The 17,639-nt window shown below is 39.1% G+C and overlaps 1 protein-coding gene across 2 annotated transcripts in view; it reads left to right on the plus strand.

Moving 5' to 3' along the window:
• pdcd6ip (programmed cell death 6 interacting protein) overlaps positions 1 to 17,202 on the plus strand; it is a 43,831-nt gene extending 26,629 nt beyond the window's left edge. For both annotated transcript variants that reach the window (XM_088928548.1, XM_088928549.1), the window contains exons 9-18: positions 362 to 485; positions 10,314 to 10,491; positions 11,691 to 11,802; positions 12,215 to 12,384; positions 13,269 to 13,517; positions 13,933 to 14,067; positions 14,548 to 14,642; positions 15,120 to 15,261; positions 15,821 to 16,020; positions 16,369 to 17,202. In XM_088928548.1, the coding sequence (XP_088784674.1) occupies positions 362 to 485; positions 10,314 to 10,491; positions 11,691 to 11,802; positions 12,215 to 12,384; positions 13,269 to 13,517; positions 13,933 to 14,067; positions 14,548 to 14,642; positions 15,120 to 15,261; positions 15,821 to 16,020; positions 16,369 to 16,537 (1,574 nt within the window). In that variant the 3' untranslated portion in view covers positions 16,538 to 17,202. The remainder of the gene's footprint in view (positions 1 to 361; positions 486 to 10,313; positions 10,492 to 11,690; positions 11,803 to 12,214; positions 12,385 to 13,268; positions 13,518 to 13,932; positions 14,068 to 14,547; positions 14,643 to 15,119; positions 15,262 to 15,820; positions 16,021 to 16,368) is intronic.
• Positions 17,203 to 17,639: the final 437 nt, after the last annotated feature.

Consider the following 17,639-nt stretch of genomic DNA (forward strand, 5'->3'; position numbering starts at 1 on the left):
TAGCAAACTCTGCATTTTTACATCTGACAGCTTCTTAATATAGTTTGTAAAGTCTCTTGGTTTGTATTAAATAAGGACATAAATATTTTGAAACCTAAATTAGCACTGTACAATGTAGTCCAAAGGCTGCCTTCAGTTCTTGAATATAAGTGGTACCCAAATATTATTGGGTGTATTGTGTCCCTTAATGCTGTTTTGAAAGCCACCAGTATTGATGCCTTCTGTTTTCCATTCAGCATTTTCTGTTACCCACTGGTGTTATACTTTCATTTTGTAGTCTTGGTTCCATTGGAGAATGGATTTGGGCTCCCAGAAAAACACACATTATGTTTAACTGTTTCCTGTTGCTTTGCTTTTCCAGACTTGTTTGAGAAAATGGTCCCCATGGCAGTGCAGCAAGCAGTGAGCACATATAGCCAGAGGAAGTCGGAGATCGTGAACAGGCTGATAGGGCAAATGAGAGAGGCGACAAACCTTTGCAATGGGTAAGAGATTCTGAAATAACCCATACTAAAGAAATTAGATTCACGTCAGAAACATTTCTGAAAGGTGACATGGCAAGAATTAAGAGTTTTGCTGAGTCAAAATTCAAATGACTGAGCACAATATATAGTATATATATAGTAATTCAATGTGATTTGAGGAGTCTGTGAAATATTACATTTGCAAGTATAGAAGGAATAAAGTAAAGCATCCCATTATTTCTACATTATATACCGTAATATGAACTCTGCAGAACGGGTTTGGTTGTTTTATCTGTTATCTGTTATCTGCAAAAGTTATAACAAATGGCAGATCATCAGTCAGCAATACATGACAACAATATAATTTATCCACAAAATACTTTAAGCACCTAATATGGAAATCTAGGGCTGGCAGACTTGTGAGTAAATCTGTGCACCTTTTTTTAATTGGTAGTGAGTTAAGAGTGTTTAGACTAGTAGTATCACTGCCAATGTAAATCAATTCCTTATTTCTAGCTGGTTTTAAGTGCTTACTGTGAGTTAGTACTCAAATGTCGTCAGAAGTATACAAGCCATAGGCTTGGGAATGTGCAGCCAACTTCAGTGCAAAGTTTGCTCTTGCGTGTTTGAGAAAGGAGGTGTAAAACTTAACTCTTGTGTTCTAATCTCGAATATAAATATAACCAGGGTGCTTTTCCATTGAAAGTTGTAAAATTTGTATTCTTGTGGAGCAGAAATAGACAAATGTCCATGGCTACTACTTTAAAATCATAAGAGGGGGTGTATTATGTGAATGCATTCATTAATTTGAATGCTTGAATGTAAAAAAGATTATCACTGTCTTTAAATGATAAGAGTTCAAGTAACTTCATAATAAAGTGTCAATAAATGAATTGCTAAAGTGGATATAAATAGTTTGATATACTAGTGTAAAAACAAAAGATGATAATATAATAAATAACCTAAATACTGTTACGGGGGGGGGGGGGGATAATTTACAAAACTGGTGAAAATCAGGAATTGACTAAGCGGTTTAGTCAATCAGTGAAATAATTATTCATAACAACTTTTATGTGAACTAGAGGCACGTGAATTCTTTATTCTCTGGCACAGCTTTGTTGAGAGGAGTAATAATCCAGGCACACTTGGTTAAAACAAATATCTATTAAAATAAACTACACAAAACATACAACACACAGTTACATTATATACAGTATTTACAGACAAGGCGTTTCAGAGGCCTAACATTCTGGTCATCCAGAAAACCCCCGATTGCTACTAAGCACTAAACTCTTAGTATGCCTACAGAGGCTACACAAGAGATGAGCTGCCTTCTAACTAAAGCAACCTACAGTTTAACCACTCTCTCTGCACACCGGATGCCACAAAATAAATGGGAGCATATATCCCTATTCATAAAATTCACCCTAATCAGAAAAGACATTTCTAACTGAGGTACCAGGAAACCCACGTTCCCTAAAAACACAGAATCTGGATTCCTGGGGAATGAAATCCCTCAAGTTTCTGTTTACATTGACCCTGCTGCCCACGTCAGAGTACAATATCTTTATCCAGTGGCTGAAACTCTCTCGGAAGCCGAAGCGTTCCAGCACTCTGAACACATAGCTGTGGTTTACTCTGTAGAAGGCTTTCTCCTGATCCAGGCTGACCACTATCATGGGCATGTTCCGGTCCTTGGCCCAAGCGATGGCGTCTCTGGTGAGCTGGGGGTTCCAGCTGACGGATCGCCCTTCCACTCCACACGTCTGGTCGATGTTAATGATGTGGGGCAGGGCGGTCCTCAGTCTGCCGGTCAGTAGCTTGGACAGGATCTTGACATCCACGCAAAGCATCGTGATTGGCCTCCAGTTCTTGAGGTCTGCGGCGTCGCCTCCCTTGAAGAGCAGGGAGATGACGCTTTCCCTCATGGTGTCTCCGAGCTTCCCCTGGCGGAAGGAAACTTCCACCAGATCTGCCCCCAGGGTGTTCCAGAAGCAGGTGTAGAATTCCTAGGGGAGTCCGTCGGGCCCTGGCACCTTGCCATTCTCCATGGACCAAAGGGCCGCCTTCAGCTCCTCCGCTGTGATCGGATCCTCCAAGTCCTCCCTCACCTCCTCCGGTACTCTTGCCTTCAGCCCCTTCAGAAAAGTGTCACCTGCCTCCACTTCTGTCTGCTTTTCTGAAAAGAGTTCTTTGTAGAAAGCGGTTACTGCTTCTACTTTGTCTCTCTCGTCCAGCACTTCCTGTCCATCTCCGGCTGTGGATGACCCTCTTTTTCTGGCATAATGCTCCCTTTGTGCCTTGAACAGGAAAGCCTTAGCTTTCTCGGTGTACAGGTCGCAGAGCCTCTCCTTCAGGTCCCATGACAGGGCTGAATTGAAAGCTCCTCCCCCATTTGCTGAGCTGTACTCCTGTCTTTCTGCCCTGCTCCTTTGCAATCATTAATCCACAACTTGCCTAGGCATACCAAGATAAACTATTGTTTCTGCTCATGGGACCCCTCCAGACCTCTGCAAACATCCTCAATGCTTTGAAGCTAGAAGTGTTTACTCTTCCCAGTGTCACAAACTATCTAAAGAGACGCTTCTCAAGTGACCCAAATCTGTAACAATATTTAACAGGTTTTTACTACAAAAATTCAATATTATGCTATAAAACAAGCTCCATCGATATTGAATATTTTAAATATAACTGATAGATTCTCACAGGTTAGTGAATTTATAGATATAACACCAATTTATGAAAAGTAAGAAACTATAGACTTAGTAATTTTCTAAAAAAATTCTTTAAAATGATCTTATGCTGGATCTCGCTTTATAAGGAAGGTAATGTTAAACTTGGTAAATTGTTTCAAACAAGGATGGTAGAAAATACAATGGCAAAGCATTTTTTGTAACGGGTGTACTGACATTTTATTGAATACACATTACATATTGTAGGTGGAATGTCACAGGCTAATAGCATTTGTAGCCACCATTAGAAGCCTTGCAAGCAGTACATCTGTGACACATGCTTTGCAACAGGTTGAAAATGCTGTCCTGAGGGACTTTGTTTCAGTGTAATTTTTCTGTAAAAAAAAACACTCCTGCCCAGACCATCACACTTGGACCTTCTAGTCCAAGTACCACCTACAAGTCATTATCCCATAGGAACCACAGAAAATCTCAATGACCAACATAAGCGCATGTGCGCATACACATATAATAAGAATTATATGTGTGTACCGCCTTGTTTTCCGACACTTGCTTACACTAGCAGTGCTGTCTGTGTCAGGTTCAACAGAAGAGCTAGTGTCGGTGGCCAATAGGGTTACCATACATCTGGATTTTTGCGGCCATTTCCTCTATTTTGAAGCCAAATAACAAATAACAACTCCCCTTCCATTTAGTAGGTAGCCAAGAGTATGCATTATTCTTTCGATTCTACCAGTTATCGTTCTGTTGAACAGCAGGCAAATAAAAGCTGGAGAAGTTGGTGTTTGTAACATCGTGGTCCCTTACACCCCCACCATCTTATTACTTATATTGTCCAGTTTCAACAAAGCCCCCAAATAGACCAGTAAATTGTAAGGCATGGGCATGAGAAGAAACCCCCCTCTCATATACTTGGGGCTAAACCCACCCATCATGAACTGTTGTTAAAGTCTCGAGCCAGCTGGTAAGAGAGATTCAAGAATGTATTAACCTCATGCTCTCCAGTGTCCGTGCGGTACTGTGCATGAGGTTCCAAGACATCCCCCCCTAGATACGCTTATTAAGCACAGCAATATCAACATTTCATCAGTCTCCTGCAGGTTGTGGTGCACGTCGACACTGAGGTGCATGAATCCACCGTTCCCGTCCTTCTATTCTAACTGCTGAATCGGTAGTCAAGAGCATTTGGAAGCAGCCCTCACAATGCGGTTGTAGTGTCTGAGATGGGATATTTTTTATCCAGAACCACTCTCCTGGAATCTGGTCGTGTCTTTCCTCAGTGGGTGGTCCCCAGGCTTCCGACACCTGCTTCCTGGCACCTTGTACTGCTTTTGTCAGGAGTTGTCAATACTGCAACAAACAATCAGTTAATAGGCTCAAAGTTCCTTTAGATAAGTCTGGTGTGTCTGGTACCCTCATGGGATGTCCTGTGATCACCTCAAAAGGACTTAAACTGATAGAGCAGTTCGTGCCTGCCCTGATACTGCACAACACAGGTGCCAGCACATCCATCCGTTGAATTTCCTCTTTGTGATAGCGCGTGAGCTTATTTTTCAGAGTTCTGTTCATCCCTTTAACACAGCTTGACACACTTTTCCAGTGAAGTGTGTTCCCTTCCAACTCCTGCAAAGCCAACTCCTGCCCAATTCTGTACGAACCGTTGAACCATTTGCTTCTCCCCAGGGTGTCCCACAAAGTGCATTTGCTTCACAATCAAAGGCATCAATTACTTTGGGCATGCCAAACGACCAGTCTTTTTGGCACCCCCACAAACCATTTTCCCCCGACCTTATGTTTCTCTTCAACCATGACCATTTTTCCTCTTTCGGGGCTTCTTTTTGAAGCTCCTTAATTTGACTCTACTGAAAGGCGAATGATCAAATATATCTCTGGTTCCTGATCTGCCCACCCGTATTTCATGGCGGCTTGCCTGGCATCTGCATCTGCTAAAGCAGTTCCCTTGCTCACCGAGGAGTCTTCCTTGTTATGACCTTTACATTTTACCACAGCTACTTGTTTTGGAAGAGACAGTTTCCAATAACTCTGACACTAGCTTAGGGTTTTTGACCAGAGTCCCAGTAGCTGTCAGGAAGTCCCATTTTTTTCCCCCAATTTCCCAAAGTAATGACAGACTCCAAAAACAGCGAGTCCGTATTAAGAGTTACAATTTTATCTTTAGCATATTTACAAGCTTCTATGAGCGCCTTGAGCTCGGCCTGCTGGTCTAAAACCTAGATTATTCATAGCTTGTACAGCCTGTCACTTAGCCTGCACAGCCATTAAACATGGCCCCTGCCCCTTAGCCACTGCATCGAGGGGTCCTGAATAACCCACCAGGTAATGCCTACCACCATGCTCCTGCGCCAGCGCAGCACCCAGAACTCATTTCTTTCACTTACATAAAGACATAAAAACAGTTGATCCGTCTGAAGGAATCCATCCAATGGTCATTTCCTGCAAAAGAGCTTGTTTCAGATCATTAAAAGCGGTTTCTGCTGCAGGGGTCAAGGCAATTTTGTCCTTAGACTGCACTACCCCCAAGTCACCAGTTAAACCCATTCTGAGGAGGAATCTACACAGGACGTGTTAAAATTACACAAACCCATAAATAATTGCAATTCCTTCACATTCTTTGGTACTAGCAACCCTCAAATAGCTTGAGATCTATCCTCAGTGAGTTCCCTTTTTCCTTTACTAATCTTTTGTCTCAGATAGATCAGTTTCCAAACAGATTTGTCCTTTATAACTGGCATTATGTCCTTTCTTTGTCAGAAGATCTTAACACTTGAAGTAGCTCGGCCTTATGGATTCCCTCGTCAGGGAAACAGTCAGAATATCATCAACAGGTATCTCCCACCCACATCTATATTTGAAACTGTACAGTGCTTTCCATACATATTGTAACAGCTTGAGTCTGTTTTAAACAAACCCTTTGCCCCCATTATCCCTGTAGCCTATTGCTGCCCATTGGAAAATTCTGTATCACACCTTTTGCTGATTTAGTCGATGAACAAGACAATTGTGCTCCTGTGTCGCACAACAGGGGAATCTGGACACCATTTACTGCACAATATAAGAATAGTTCTTTTGTATTTAAATCCTGAGATAAGCATAGGGAGGCTACAAGGGGGATTTGTAGTTTTTTAGGATTTTTAACTGTGAAATCAAGCCTTTTACTTACGATTTCTCCAAAAACACCCCAGTTTCTTACAGTAATTGCACATAGATTTATTTGGTAAATTATCCTGCTTGATTTGGCCCCCGTCGCTCTGCTGACCCATCTGAAACGCACATACTTTAGCATACAGTACATGCCCCGCTCCACTTTCCTCGCTTCTCTACTTAGTTGCTCAAACTTCATATTGTCCTCTGTGATATCAGGAAAGCGCAACTGTAGCATAGATAGATAGATAGATAGATAGATACTTTATTGATCCCGTGAGGGAAATTGCAGTGCAACAGCAGCTTAACACACACAACACAGCCACAATGTAACGAATTATATAATAATAGTACAATACATACAATACAATACAAGAGTTACTCACAGTCCAGACGCACAAGAACAAACTAGAACAGAACAGTACACAGAAAATCATATCACACTCATATCACACATATGGATATAAATATAGATGTAACTGTAGATATAAATATAAATGTATTGCACAGGTCCCTGGCATATATTGCACAGAAAGTGGTTGTAAACGGGAAAAAGAAAAAGAAAAAGAAGAAGAAGAGAACAGATGTAGCAGTAGATGTGTAGATGCGTTTAATCCAGATACAGGTCACTGTCGATGTTGCCTCTGCCAAGACGCAAGGTGGATGCGTTGTACAGCCTTATGGCAGACGGCAAGAATGACCTCCTGTAGCGCTCCCTGTTGCACCGTGGATGAATCAGTCTATTGCTGTACGTGCTCTTCATTCCTGCAAGCCTGTCATAGAGGGGATGGGAGAAGTTGTCCATGATGGCCTCTAGTTTGGACATCATTCTCCTCTCAGCCACTACCTCCAAGGAGTCCAGGTCAGACCCAATGACAGAGCTTGCTCTCCTGATGAGCTTGTTCAGCCTTTTGGAATCTACTGCTCTAATCCCCGAGCCCCAGCACACCACTGCGTAGAAAATGGCACTCGCTACCACCGACTGATAGAACGTCTTAGCTATTATCTGGTTTAAACCCGTTCAGATGAATCTGTTTTATTACTACGAATGTATCTTTGTTAACCTCTTCATTGTTTGCTAAGCCTGAGTATTCAAGCCACAGCATAACAAACCTCTCTATGAAATCTGACACATCCTCACTCTCTTTCTGTTGACATGCTATAACTTTCTTCCAGTCTGTTCTGGGTGGGTAGTGTTCTTTCAGAAACTTCCACACCATGCTCCACCCCTCTTCATTTTTTCTTGCTACATATGTTCGCAACGCTCCGTCCCGCTTTTCTCCTACCCTCCTTTGAATCCTAGCTGCCTCTGTAGATTTAATACTATATGTATATTTTAATTCCTGTAGAGTACTCCATGCTGCATTCCTGCCTTAGGGTGAGGTAGCTCCTTAGCCCAGCAATCTACGTATATCCTCAGGCTTGGGTTTATGTTTTACCCCCTCCCCTGTCTTCTGACACTCGCTGACTACTGCTACCTTCCCCTGCTACCTCGACTTCTTCATCTATGAAAAGGATATATCCTGTTGTGAAAGGCTATTCTTGTAATCCCTTATCTACCTTATCCCTTCTTCCCGCGAATATATTTTTTTCCTGACCGAGGTGGTTCAGATCCGCCTCTGTCCCGATCATACCATGTGTTACCCCAATCAAATTCCCCATCGGGATAAGGCCAATCTGGGTATTTATCCTAGTCCTCATTTTTGCCCTGCAAGGGTTTTAGATCTGAATATAGTTTAGGCACTATACCAGAATTATGACATTTTTACAGCTCTTTTTTTTAGGTTTTTAAAGTCCTCACCAAAATCTCTGAGATATTTCTTGGTTTTCTCGTTATTAGTGAATAAGATCGCATTTCTCTCAGCCATTGCTTTAAGTTTTTCTGTCAGGGACTTCTGACTCTTGTCCCATTCTGTTGTTTCAATAATATTTTATCGAGCCCTCAAATGTTTCCCTAAAACTAAACTAATTTCTGTTTGCCTGTTCTTACTCCAGTGTTCATACTTTCCTACATTCTTGTTCAGACCATATACCGTCTGATAATCAATATTTTTTTTAGTTTTTCTTCACATTCACCAAGTTTCTTTCTTTCTGACATCCAGTTAAAGACCTCTACTAATTTGTCCTCACAACGACCCATTCTGCCTAACTTTCGCCTCCCACGAGTGCCAAGCCTTCTGGCTAAACAACTGAAACATACAGAACAAGCTCTTATCCTTAACTTTAACAAACCAAGTTACCATCCCCGGCTCCCCTGCAAGTACAGACCAAGTTGCCATCCTTACAACCATATACAACCATATACAACACCTGAAACCTCGGCTAACTATTAAGAACACAGCCTATAGCACTTACTGGCATCCAGACTCACCAGGTGCCTCGGTCCTGGGTTAACTGCACTGGACGGGCGGAATGCTATCGAAAACAATTCCTCTATCTCGACCCGATCTATAAAAGTTTTGCCTAGGACTTTCCAGATGTTCTCTCACACACACACACCTCAGCTCTTTACATTCTTTTGTACTCACTGCAGTTCAGGAAATTCCATTCGAAGCCGTGGAGAAGGGACTTTTATAAAGAGGAGTCCTAACCTCTTCAAAGTAGCAGTGCCTTGCTTTTCCCCTTCACTGCTCCTTCGGAGTATATACTGAGAGTACCCTGCTCACAGTGCCAAAATTGGTGTGCCCAAAAAAGGGCATCAGCTGAGAGTTTGTGTTGAAAGTCGTCTTTATTTCATAGGCATATGGAAGTCTTCCAAGACACAAGACTTCAAAGATGACGTTTACAGTGCTCTTTTATATAGTGAAACAAACAATACAAGATACACTCCCACATGACTCGCTGCTTGCATTGTGGCTATATATGATCATTCTAGAAAGCTGACCAGTACATATATTTTCTTTACTGCCGGCTTGCATGACAAGCAGACCCTTCTGCTGAATAGACCATTTGTTCCAGGAGAGGCCACTCGGTCATTTCCCTGAGAACTATGCCAGCTATGCATAAAAACACTATGTGCTATGTTATCTTTTGAGACCAGACATCCTGAGACGGATTTAGTAAAATATAAGTAAAAAGATACATAGTCCGCAAGATATAATACAAACTTTTAGTAAAAACATTTAGTTAATTCCCTCAGCAGCGTATTTGACACATAAACTATTTTATTAAAATAGAAAATATGAAAACCTGTCTCAAGCTTTCTGTAACCGATTAAGTAAATTACAGATGAAACATTTACATAATTTGTAATTATTCCATTTCTAATTCCCAATTTTTCCAGTGCACACAACAAAAATTCCAGAGTCATCTGGCGTACCACCTGGGGGCGCTCTGCGTACCACAGTTTGAGAACCATTGTCCTAGATCATGGCCTGTGATTGGCATGCTTGGCTATAACATCTTGTCAAGTTAGAAACTGCTGGCTTTGTCAAGCCTCCAACGTAGCAGTGGCACGAAATCTGTGGTCTCTTGATAGGTGGAGTGTATTTGTTTCTTGTGTTTTTGTTACCATTCAGTTTAGTACTTAAGAATCAGAGTCACAAGAGTGTATCGTGATCACTGAATCCAAACGTTGAATCTATATTTTTATTTTTCTAAAGGCATGCATGCATAAATACTGGCAAGTTTATTTTAATGCTATTAATATCCAAATAGGAGCACGTATTATGACATTTGAGGGTTGTTTTTATGGTTTGTTTGGCAGTGAAGTGAAGTCATATAAACAAAATTGTTTCAAATTAACTACCATTGAAAATATAGCATTGAAAAGGTTGAAATATTTTTAAAACACAGGGAAATATGACAAAATAGGTATAGAATAATATCTTAAACAGATATGGTTAACGGTGTGTGATAGAATGGCAATTAGAAAATCAGTCAGTGAAGACTACATTGAGAAGGCTGTTAGGCACCACAGAGTGCCTGTAGGTCATAGAGTGTATATAGTGTATGTAGGTCAGACCTAACTGTAATGGAATGTCTCTCCTTGTAGTGTGCTGGCCTCATTGAACCTGCCAGCTGCTCTAGAGGACCTCTCTGGAGACAGTGTTCCACAGTCTATCCTGGAAAAGTCCAGAGCCATCATCCAGCAGGGAGGACTGCAGAGCATTGACAGACTCATCAAGGACCTTCCCGAGCTGCTGCAGAGGAACAGAGAGATCTTGGATGAGGTCACTTCCCTTTTTTACACTTCAGGAGCATATTTATATCCTCCATTTACTTTAATTTATCCCTGTGCTTTCTAACGTCCCACTTTAAGAAATAATTTCTGGAGCTGTTTTTGCTTGAACAGTTAGGTAGTGTGGTAAAGAAAAATCTGTGGAGAGAGAATGAGAGGATTATGCAGCTTTTCTAGTAGTACCAGGTAGTAAGATAAGTAATGCAAATAAGGGAATATGAATATTTCAGAATATTTTTGAGGTGTTAAGGATCTAGTTAAAAGATGGATTTAAATCTTTAAAAATAATAAAGATTAAATATGAAGATTAAAGAATAAAAAGATAGATACTGCAGATTAAAGGTGTTACATTTTACAAACATGTTGTAGGAAAAATAAATCTACACATTAATTGATTTAAATAGTAATTGTAACAAAGCAGCATGGCAAGAGGGAAAGCCAGCTGAGTTGTGTAGTTATACAAAACAATTACATTTACATGAGGCAAAAGGGCATATAGAAATGCTGACAATGAGTGCCTTATTAAAATCGGAAGCTAAAAGAGCAAAGGAAAAGTGGGAGAAAATCGTAGACCAGTAGACTCACTAGGTGAAAAAAGAGTCAGCAAAACAGTAAATGTACTGTTTAGCTGTCTAAAAGGACAGGAGTTGAGAATGCCTGTAGTAGAGGAAAAATTAAGAGAAAGCATTCATACTCGCCTTTTGTAGAAGGTCAGACAACTGCCTTGAGAGATGCCTTCCATAGCAAAGTAATGGGAATGGAGAAAGAAACAAGAAAAATCCAACTTGAACTGTGTTAATAGTGCTCAGACAAACTAACAGTCGACTATCATACACTGGGGAGATTAGTTGGCCAAACAGCATGCAACAATGGATGAAGTAAAGAAATATTAACATACTAACAATGAGCATCAAATTAGGTAAAGCCGAACAGTAGTGCTCTCCTTACTTAGACCAATGTGATTGTTTTGTTCCACATTGAAGCCATTTCTGATGTTTCAGTTAAAACCAAGACTTTCATCATGGTATGCACCATTTATTTTTTAATGTTTGAAAATGTCTTTTTTTTTGCATTGGAGGTTCAGAAGCCCACATTATTTTTTATTCTTAAATATTATGTGAAAGTATTAGGTTGCTGTAAGAAATTTCAATAAAAGAACATCAACAATAAGTGATGTGTATATTTTTATAGTCACTGAAAATATTAGATGAAGAAGAGGCAACAGATACCGAACTCAGAACAAAATTCAGTCAGCGCTGGCAGAGGACCCCTTCTAATGACCTCTACAAGCCCCTGAGAACAGGTGTGTATGTGCTTGCTCAGAATCAAATACATTGGTTTCTTCTATATTTTTAAAATAAACTTGCCTCACCACTGAGAGAAGTGGATAAAACACTTGTCAAACAAAATCTGAAGTTATTATATGATTTGTATTAACATAATATTAATTATATGTCAGTATATTTATATAAAAACATTATCTTTAGTATTCAAAGTTCTACCTTTTCTTTGTTTATATGTTCAAACTATTGGTCACTTATTTTGCCATAGCTTATTTCTGTCTTTGTGCTATCACTTTTTTTTGTGTGGTATGCTTATTTAGGAAGAGAGTGGGCAGGTTTTAGTCATGTCCTTTATAGTTGGGATCTTTTTTTGTGTCTGCATCATTGTACGCTGTATCAACCATGGCTTTTCTATCTCTTCTTCATTCATAGAGGGATCAAATTTCCGCAATGTTTTGGATAAAGCTGTGCAGGCAGACAAAGTGGTCAGAGAACGTTATCACACCCACTGTGATATGATTGCCCTGCTCTGCAAGCCCGAGGCTGAACTCAATGCTGCAATTCCCTCTGCCAATCCAGCAAAAACCCTGCAGGGCAGCGAGGTGAGCTGATATGATAAACAAAAGCAGGCACCTAACTGAAGAAAATGTGCAGACGGCTAAAAGGTCTTATCGAACTTTAAGCTGCTAAATAACCTGAGCTCTTGTCAGGTTCTAACAGTGTCTGTCTTGGTGTCAGTTCCATGGAGAGAAATATGTATGCTGGTAAGCAGTTATAATAGTACCATCCTAATCAAAGGGCTTTCTGCAACACGATACAGCTTAAATGCTATAGCAACAACACAGGAAAGCACAGAAGGCTGGTAGGTCAAACTAAACTCATAAATAACATCACTTTACTACTGAGAGGTTGAGATTTGTTAAATTGAACACTTTCTTCAAAATAACACTGACCTCAAGGGACAGTGTGTACTTGTTTTCATTCAACCCAAACTCTTAATGACGTAAGTGAGAAGAAATAATTCTTAAAAGGAATAATAAAATTAACAGCTCAGTCCTTTTCCTCTATATTTGTAATTAATAGAATTTAATCAGCCCTTGAGAACCTGAGATCTGCAGAGCTTGCATTTACAGAAATGTTAAGGTGATATAACCTAAAGAACATTACTTAATTCCTATTGTTTTGAGTTTATATAATACAATTATTTTGGGGGGAATTCAGTACTTTAGCTTTTCTGTGCAAACCCACATACATAGGATGTTTTTGAAAATTGTTATTTAGTCTAGATTCCCAAGTTCACTATAGTAGATTTTATTTTAAGGAGAAATTTTGGCCCTGGACAATTTCATCTGGCCTTACTAGGAAATACCCTAAATCAAAAAGATTTGCATTCCATGTCACCTGGTCTCATTGTTATTTAAACGTAACACCAGTTAATGACATGCTAATACAAATTCTGTGTCAATTCAAACTGTGTTGATTTCAGGTTGTAGGAGTACTCCGGTCTCAATTGAGCAAACTTGATGAGGTGAAAAGGGAGAGGGAACAGTTGGAGAATGACATCAAGTCAGTCCAGTTTGACATGACCAGTAAGTTTCTGACTGCACTGGCTCAGGATGGTGCCCTTAACGAGGAGGCTATCTCTGTAACAGAGCTTGATAACATCTATGGTGGATACACCCAGAAGGTGCAGCAGAGTTTGAAGACCCAAGAGGAAATTCTAGGAAATATACAGGTCAGTAAATTATCTTAAAAAATAGTGCTGGGAGTGTTGTATATTGTTACTTTTGCTGAGCTAGCATACTTTGAGCTAAGAACTTGGATGGCTTTTGGACTTCCCAGTTGATGAATCCTTAGGAGTTTCTGTTATATTGCATTAATAAACAGAAATGGAGAATGTTGTTTGGCTACAGGATATCAATACATTGTGCAGTAGCTGTAAAACACAGAACTGCTCGATTGAAGCTAACATTTCACTATAGCCTTACCAGAAAAAATGTGTGCTTGTTGTCCCAGCTTTATGGATAAAACTCCAGGATGATGCTTAGCTGTTTTGTATAGTAATTTTTCTCTTGTGCCATTATGCTTATTATCAGTTTGTCAATAAAATCTGTGGAACATTCCAAAGAGAATTAATTTGTCTTTGATAGACATCTCACCAGGAGTTTTCTGCAATGAAGCAGTCAAACACAGATGCCAAGGAAAGAGAGGAAGTGCTGAAGAAACTGGCCTCTGCTCATGACAGCTATGTTGAGATCTCCAACAATCTGAAAGAAGGCACCAAGGTTGGGAATTTCAGCTTGTCAGGTGGAACTAAGAACACTGTAGCTGCCCTGGTTAATTTTGGTGGAATATGATTTGTCCACATTCTTCTTTAGTTTTTTTCTATCCATGTTGTTTTCTTAACCACTCTCAACAGAGTTAACCAGATACAATGACTGGCTTTAAATGGTAATAAGTCATTGCAAACATTTAGACATTCTAGAGTGTCTAATGAATGTTAAAGGCATTTAGTTTTGCAATCTTTGACTTATTTTAATAATTATTCTTTCGTAGAGGAATCATATGTCAAAAGTAGAAAGATTTGTTTTTATAGATTAGAATTACAAGAAAGACTTTGAACAGTTTGGTCACCTTGCATTATTTCCCTTTCATTTCTGTAAAACACTTGAGTTTCAAATTGTGACTTTCGTAATTGTAAAGTATCAAAGTAAGTTTTTTAGAGGGATTTTATCATGTTTATTCTAATTGATGTTTTCTTTTAGTTTTATAATGATCTGACTGAAATCCTCCTGAAGTTCCAAAACAAGTGCAGTGACATTGTTTTTGCACGCAAAACTGAGCGAGATGAACTTCTCAAGTAAGTGCTCCTGTTCCACAATGTAAACTTTTTTTACATTTAAAATATTTGTTATTATTGTAATATACTCTCAGACTGTAATACTTCTACATCCATAAGTATACACTGCAACACTGAAAACAAATGCTATTTTCTGAATTTTTGGTTTTTAGGTTGGGAATATGAGACATTTAGTTGGAAAAAATAGTGTTTACCTAAAGCCTTCAGTTAATTCTTAAAGGGTCCAGTTAATTACAGGAAATATATTTGAAGTGCTTTAACCAAACAGGAAATAAGACGTGTAGAAATATATTCCCTTCAAGATTTGCAAGAATAATTGAGATACTGAATTTTCTTTATTACAGTTGTACTATTCATCTTGTATGGAAGAAATGGCAAAACTATAACTGTTCAGATATTTTATATATGTATTCAATTATACAGATTACTGCTTCATGTGTTTTAAAGTCTTTTGTAAGTGTTGGTTGTTGCTTGCAGGGAGTTACAGCAGAGTATTGCTCGAGAGCCCAGTGCTCCCTCTTTCCCTACTGTGCCTGCATACCAGTGCAACCCCAGCACTCCTGCTGTTGCTGCCTCTGGTCCTCCTGGAGCACCCACTCCAGCACCGAGAACTGTGTTTGTAAGTGCCCTGCCTGGGCTGCATATCAAGAATCAGCCCAACAATTCTGTGACAGCAAAATATTTTAATTGAGTATTTTAATTGACATTAGCTTTGGACACTCTCATCCGTAGAACCTGTACCTTGTTTAAAGACAATTTTTTCTTCGTGTGACACAAGGGTCTTTTAAAGTTCAACGGGGTACTGAGCATCACATTTGCCTAATGTGTTTTGTCTAAAAAATTTAATGTGCTGGTGCATTGTTCGTTTTTTCATTTGCGTGGTGGTCACTTGAAGAGTACTGAAAGTTTCGAAAGACTCAAATGCGCAATGTGCATCCTATGTGTGTCAAGCTGATGTTACTTCAGTAACTAGGCTTATCACAGAACCTGAAGTTTTTTAATTTTGTATTTTAATTTAATCAGTAATGTGGTCTATAATGGTAATATAAAACTCTATCTGGAAAGAACAGTTTGCCTGTCACAGACATTATCTGCATATACTGTATACCGTTTTCATTTAAGAGTATATAAGGTTAAAAATAATCACATTAATTGAAGTATTCATCTTTCTTCTGCAGCAAAGCAAACCCCAGCCCCCAGCGCGCCCACCTCCTCCTGTAATATGCAGTGCAGCCACCAGCACTAGCACACCTCTTCCAATTACTGTGGTGGCCAGCACTGATACACCATCTGACAGTACCACTCCCTCCATGGTGCCTCCTGGTGCCCCATCACAGGCTCAGGGTCCTCCGTACCCAACATACCCTGGATACCAGGGGTAAGATTTTATTTCTTACAAATCATAATGTGTAGTAGTTGCACGGAGGATATTTCTAAGCAGTATTGATGCTACAGAGTCTTTACAAAACTTTTTATATGGAGCTCTTCATTTCCAAGTATGTAGAGGTTTTAAATCTGCAGAAGTCTAAAAAGAGCCTCATGGTTGCTTTAAAAAACTAACATTTTTTGAATAACAGAACATCTCAGGCATTTTATTCCAGTAGGGACCAGGTACAGTACACTTAAAATTCTTACTCTGACTTCTTTTTTTTTTTACCAGTTTTGTATCATTACTGTATGTTTCTTGTAAAAAAATCAGGTCTTAACATCTAAATTTCTTTTACAGGTACATGCAGATGCCTATGGCCTACAATCCGTATGCTTTTGGGCAGTATAACATACCGTACATGTACCAGGGCCCAGGACAAGGCAGTTTCCCTGGTGCCCAGCCACCTCAGCAACATCCCTATCCCTACCCACAGCAACCCCAGCAGCCTTACTACCCCCAGCAGTAATACATCCTTGCAGGCCACCTCTTCAGGATTGAAAATAACTCTCTAATGCTTACCTTATTTAGTTACATTTTCAAATGTGCTTGTATTATTTCTTTTTGTTGTTTCTTTTTCTAAGTTAATTCTGCTCATAGCACTACGTCTACTTGACTGTTTTACCAGAATGACACTAGGTAGAAATTCCAGATACAATCTCATATATTAATTTTTCAAATAAAAATGGTGGCTTAGGAAATAGGATGCCTTCTTGTAGGAGAATCTAATACATATCCCTCACGGAGGGAAGACTGACTTAATCTGTTGTAGAATTTCACCTTGCAAATAAGTTGTTTAATAAATGCCGGTATATACTGTAATTTAAAAAAACATCCTTTGTTCTCTTTAGATGTTTTTGTTATATAAAATTATTTTGGGGACAAGCTAAGACATGGAAGAACTATGTTATACAGACTATAGTCTATTTTTCCTTCCTCAATCTGTATGTTGGGTATCTATTGTTTTCTCTTGCAATCAGAACCTTGTAAATCACTAGGTAAATAAAAGTATATATATAAAATAACATTTATTGTTAACCAAATTATGATTGATCCTTAAGGGGTTTTTCTTATTTTGTGGCTGATTAAAAATCCATTATGATTAGTTTATCATTAAAGGTCTTACCTGCTGCATGTCCTGCTTTGTGTGCTCCGTGTGATCTCATGTTAATTTTTTTCCTTAGACTGTCATTTGTAATTTTAAAACATAATGTCTAAAACAGCTTTTGAAATATATTCTTGAAGAGGTTTTCCAGGAAGTGTGCAAGGGAGCAAATTATTTTCATACACAAATGAATGTTTTTACTTTATAACAGTGATACTGCACTTTGAGTCCTCTTTCTGATTTAAAGATATTCCTAAATGTTTTTTATTAATTAACATTTTTCATTAACATGACACAGCACACAGAATACAGATAAAGGAGGTATTGGTGACATATACTGTACTACACATTAAAGCACATTTCAGGCACTTGTACCAAAACTAAAGGTAAACATTTTCTTCAGTCTTTCCTTTTGAAGAGTACTAAAAATACTGGAATGTTCTGAAATATATCATTTGAATGCTCA

This window comes from Atractosteus spatula, chromosome 12, assembly GCF_055471065.1.
Source record: "Atractosteus spatula isolate fAtrSpa1 chromosome 12, fAtrSpa1.hap1, whole genome shotgun sequence".
In the NCBI taxonomy this organism is placed as follows: Eukaryota; Metazoa; Chordata; class Actinopteri; order Semionotiformes; family Lepisosteidae; genus Atractosteus; species Atractosteus spatula.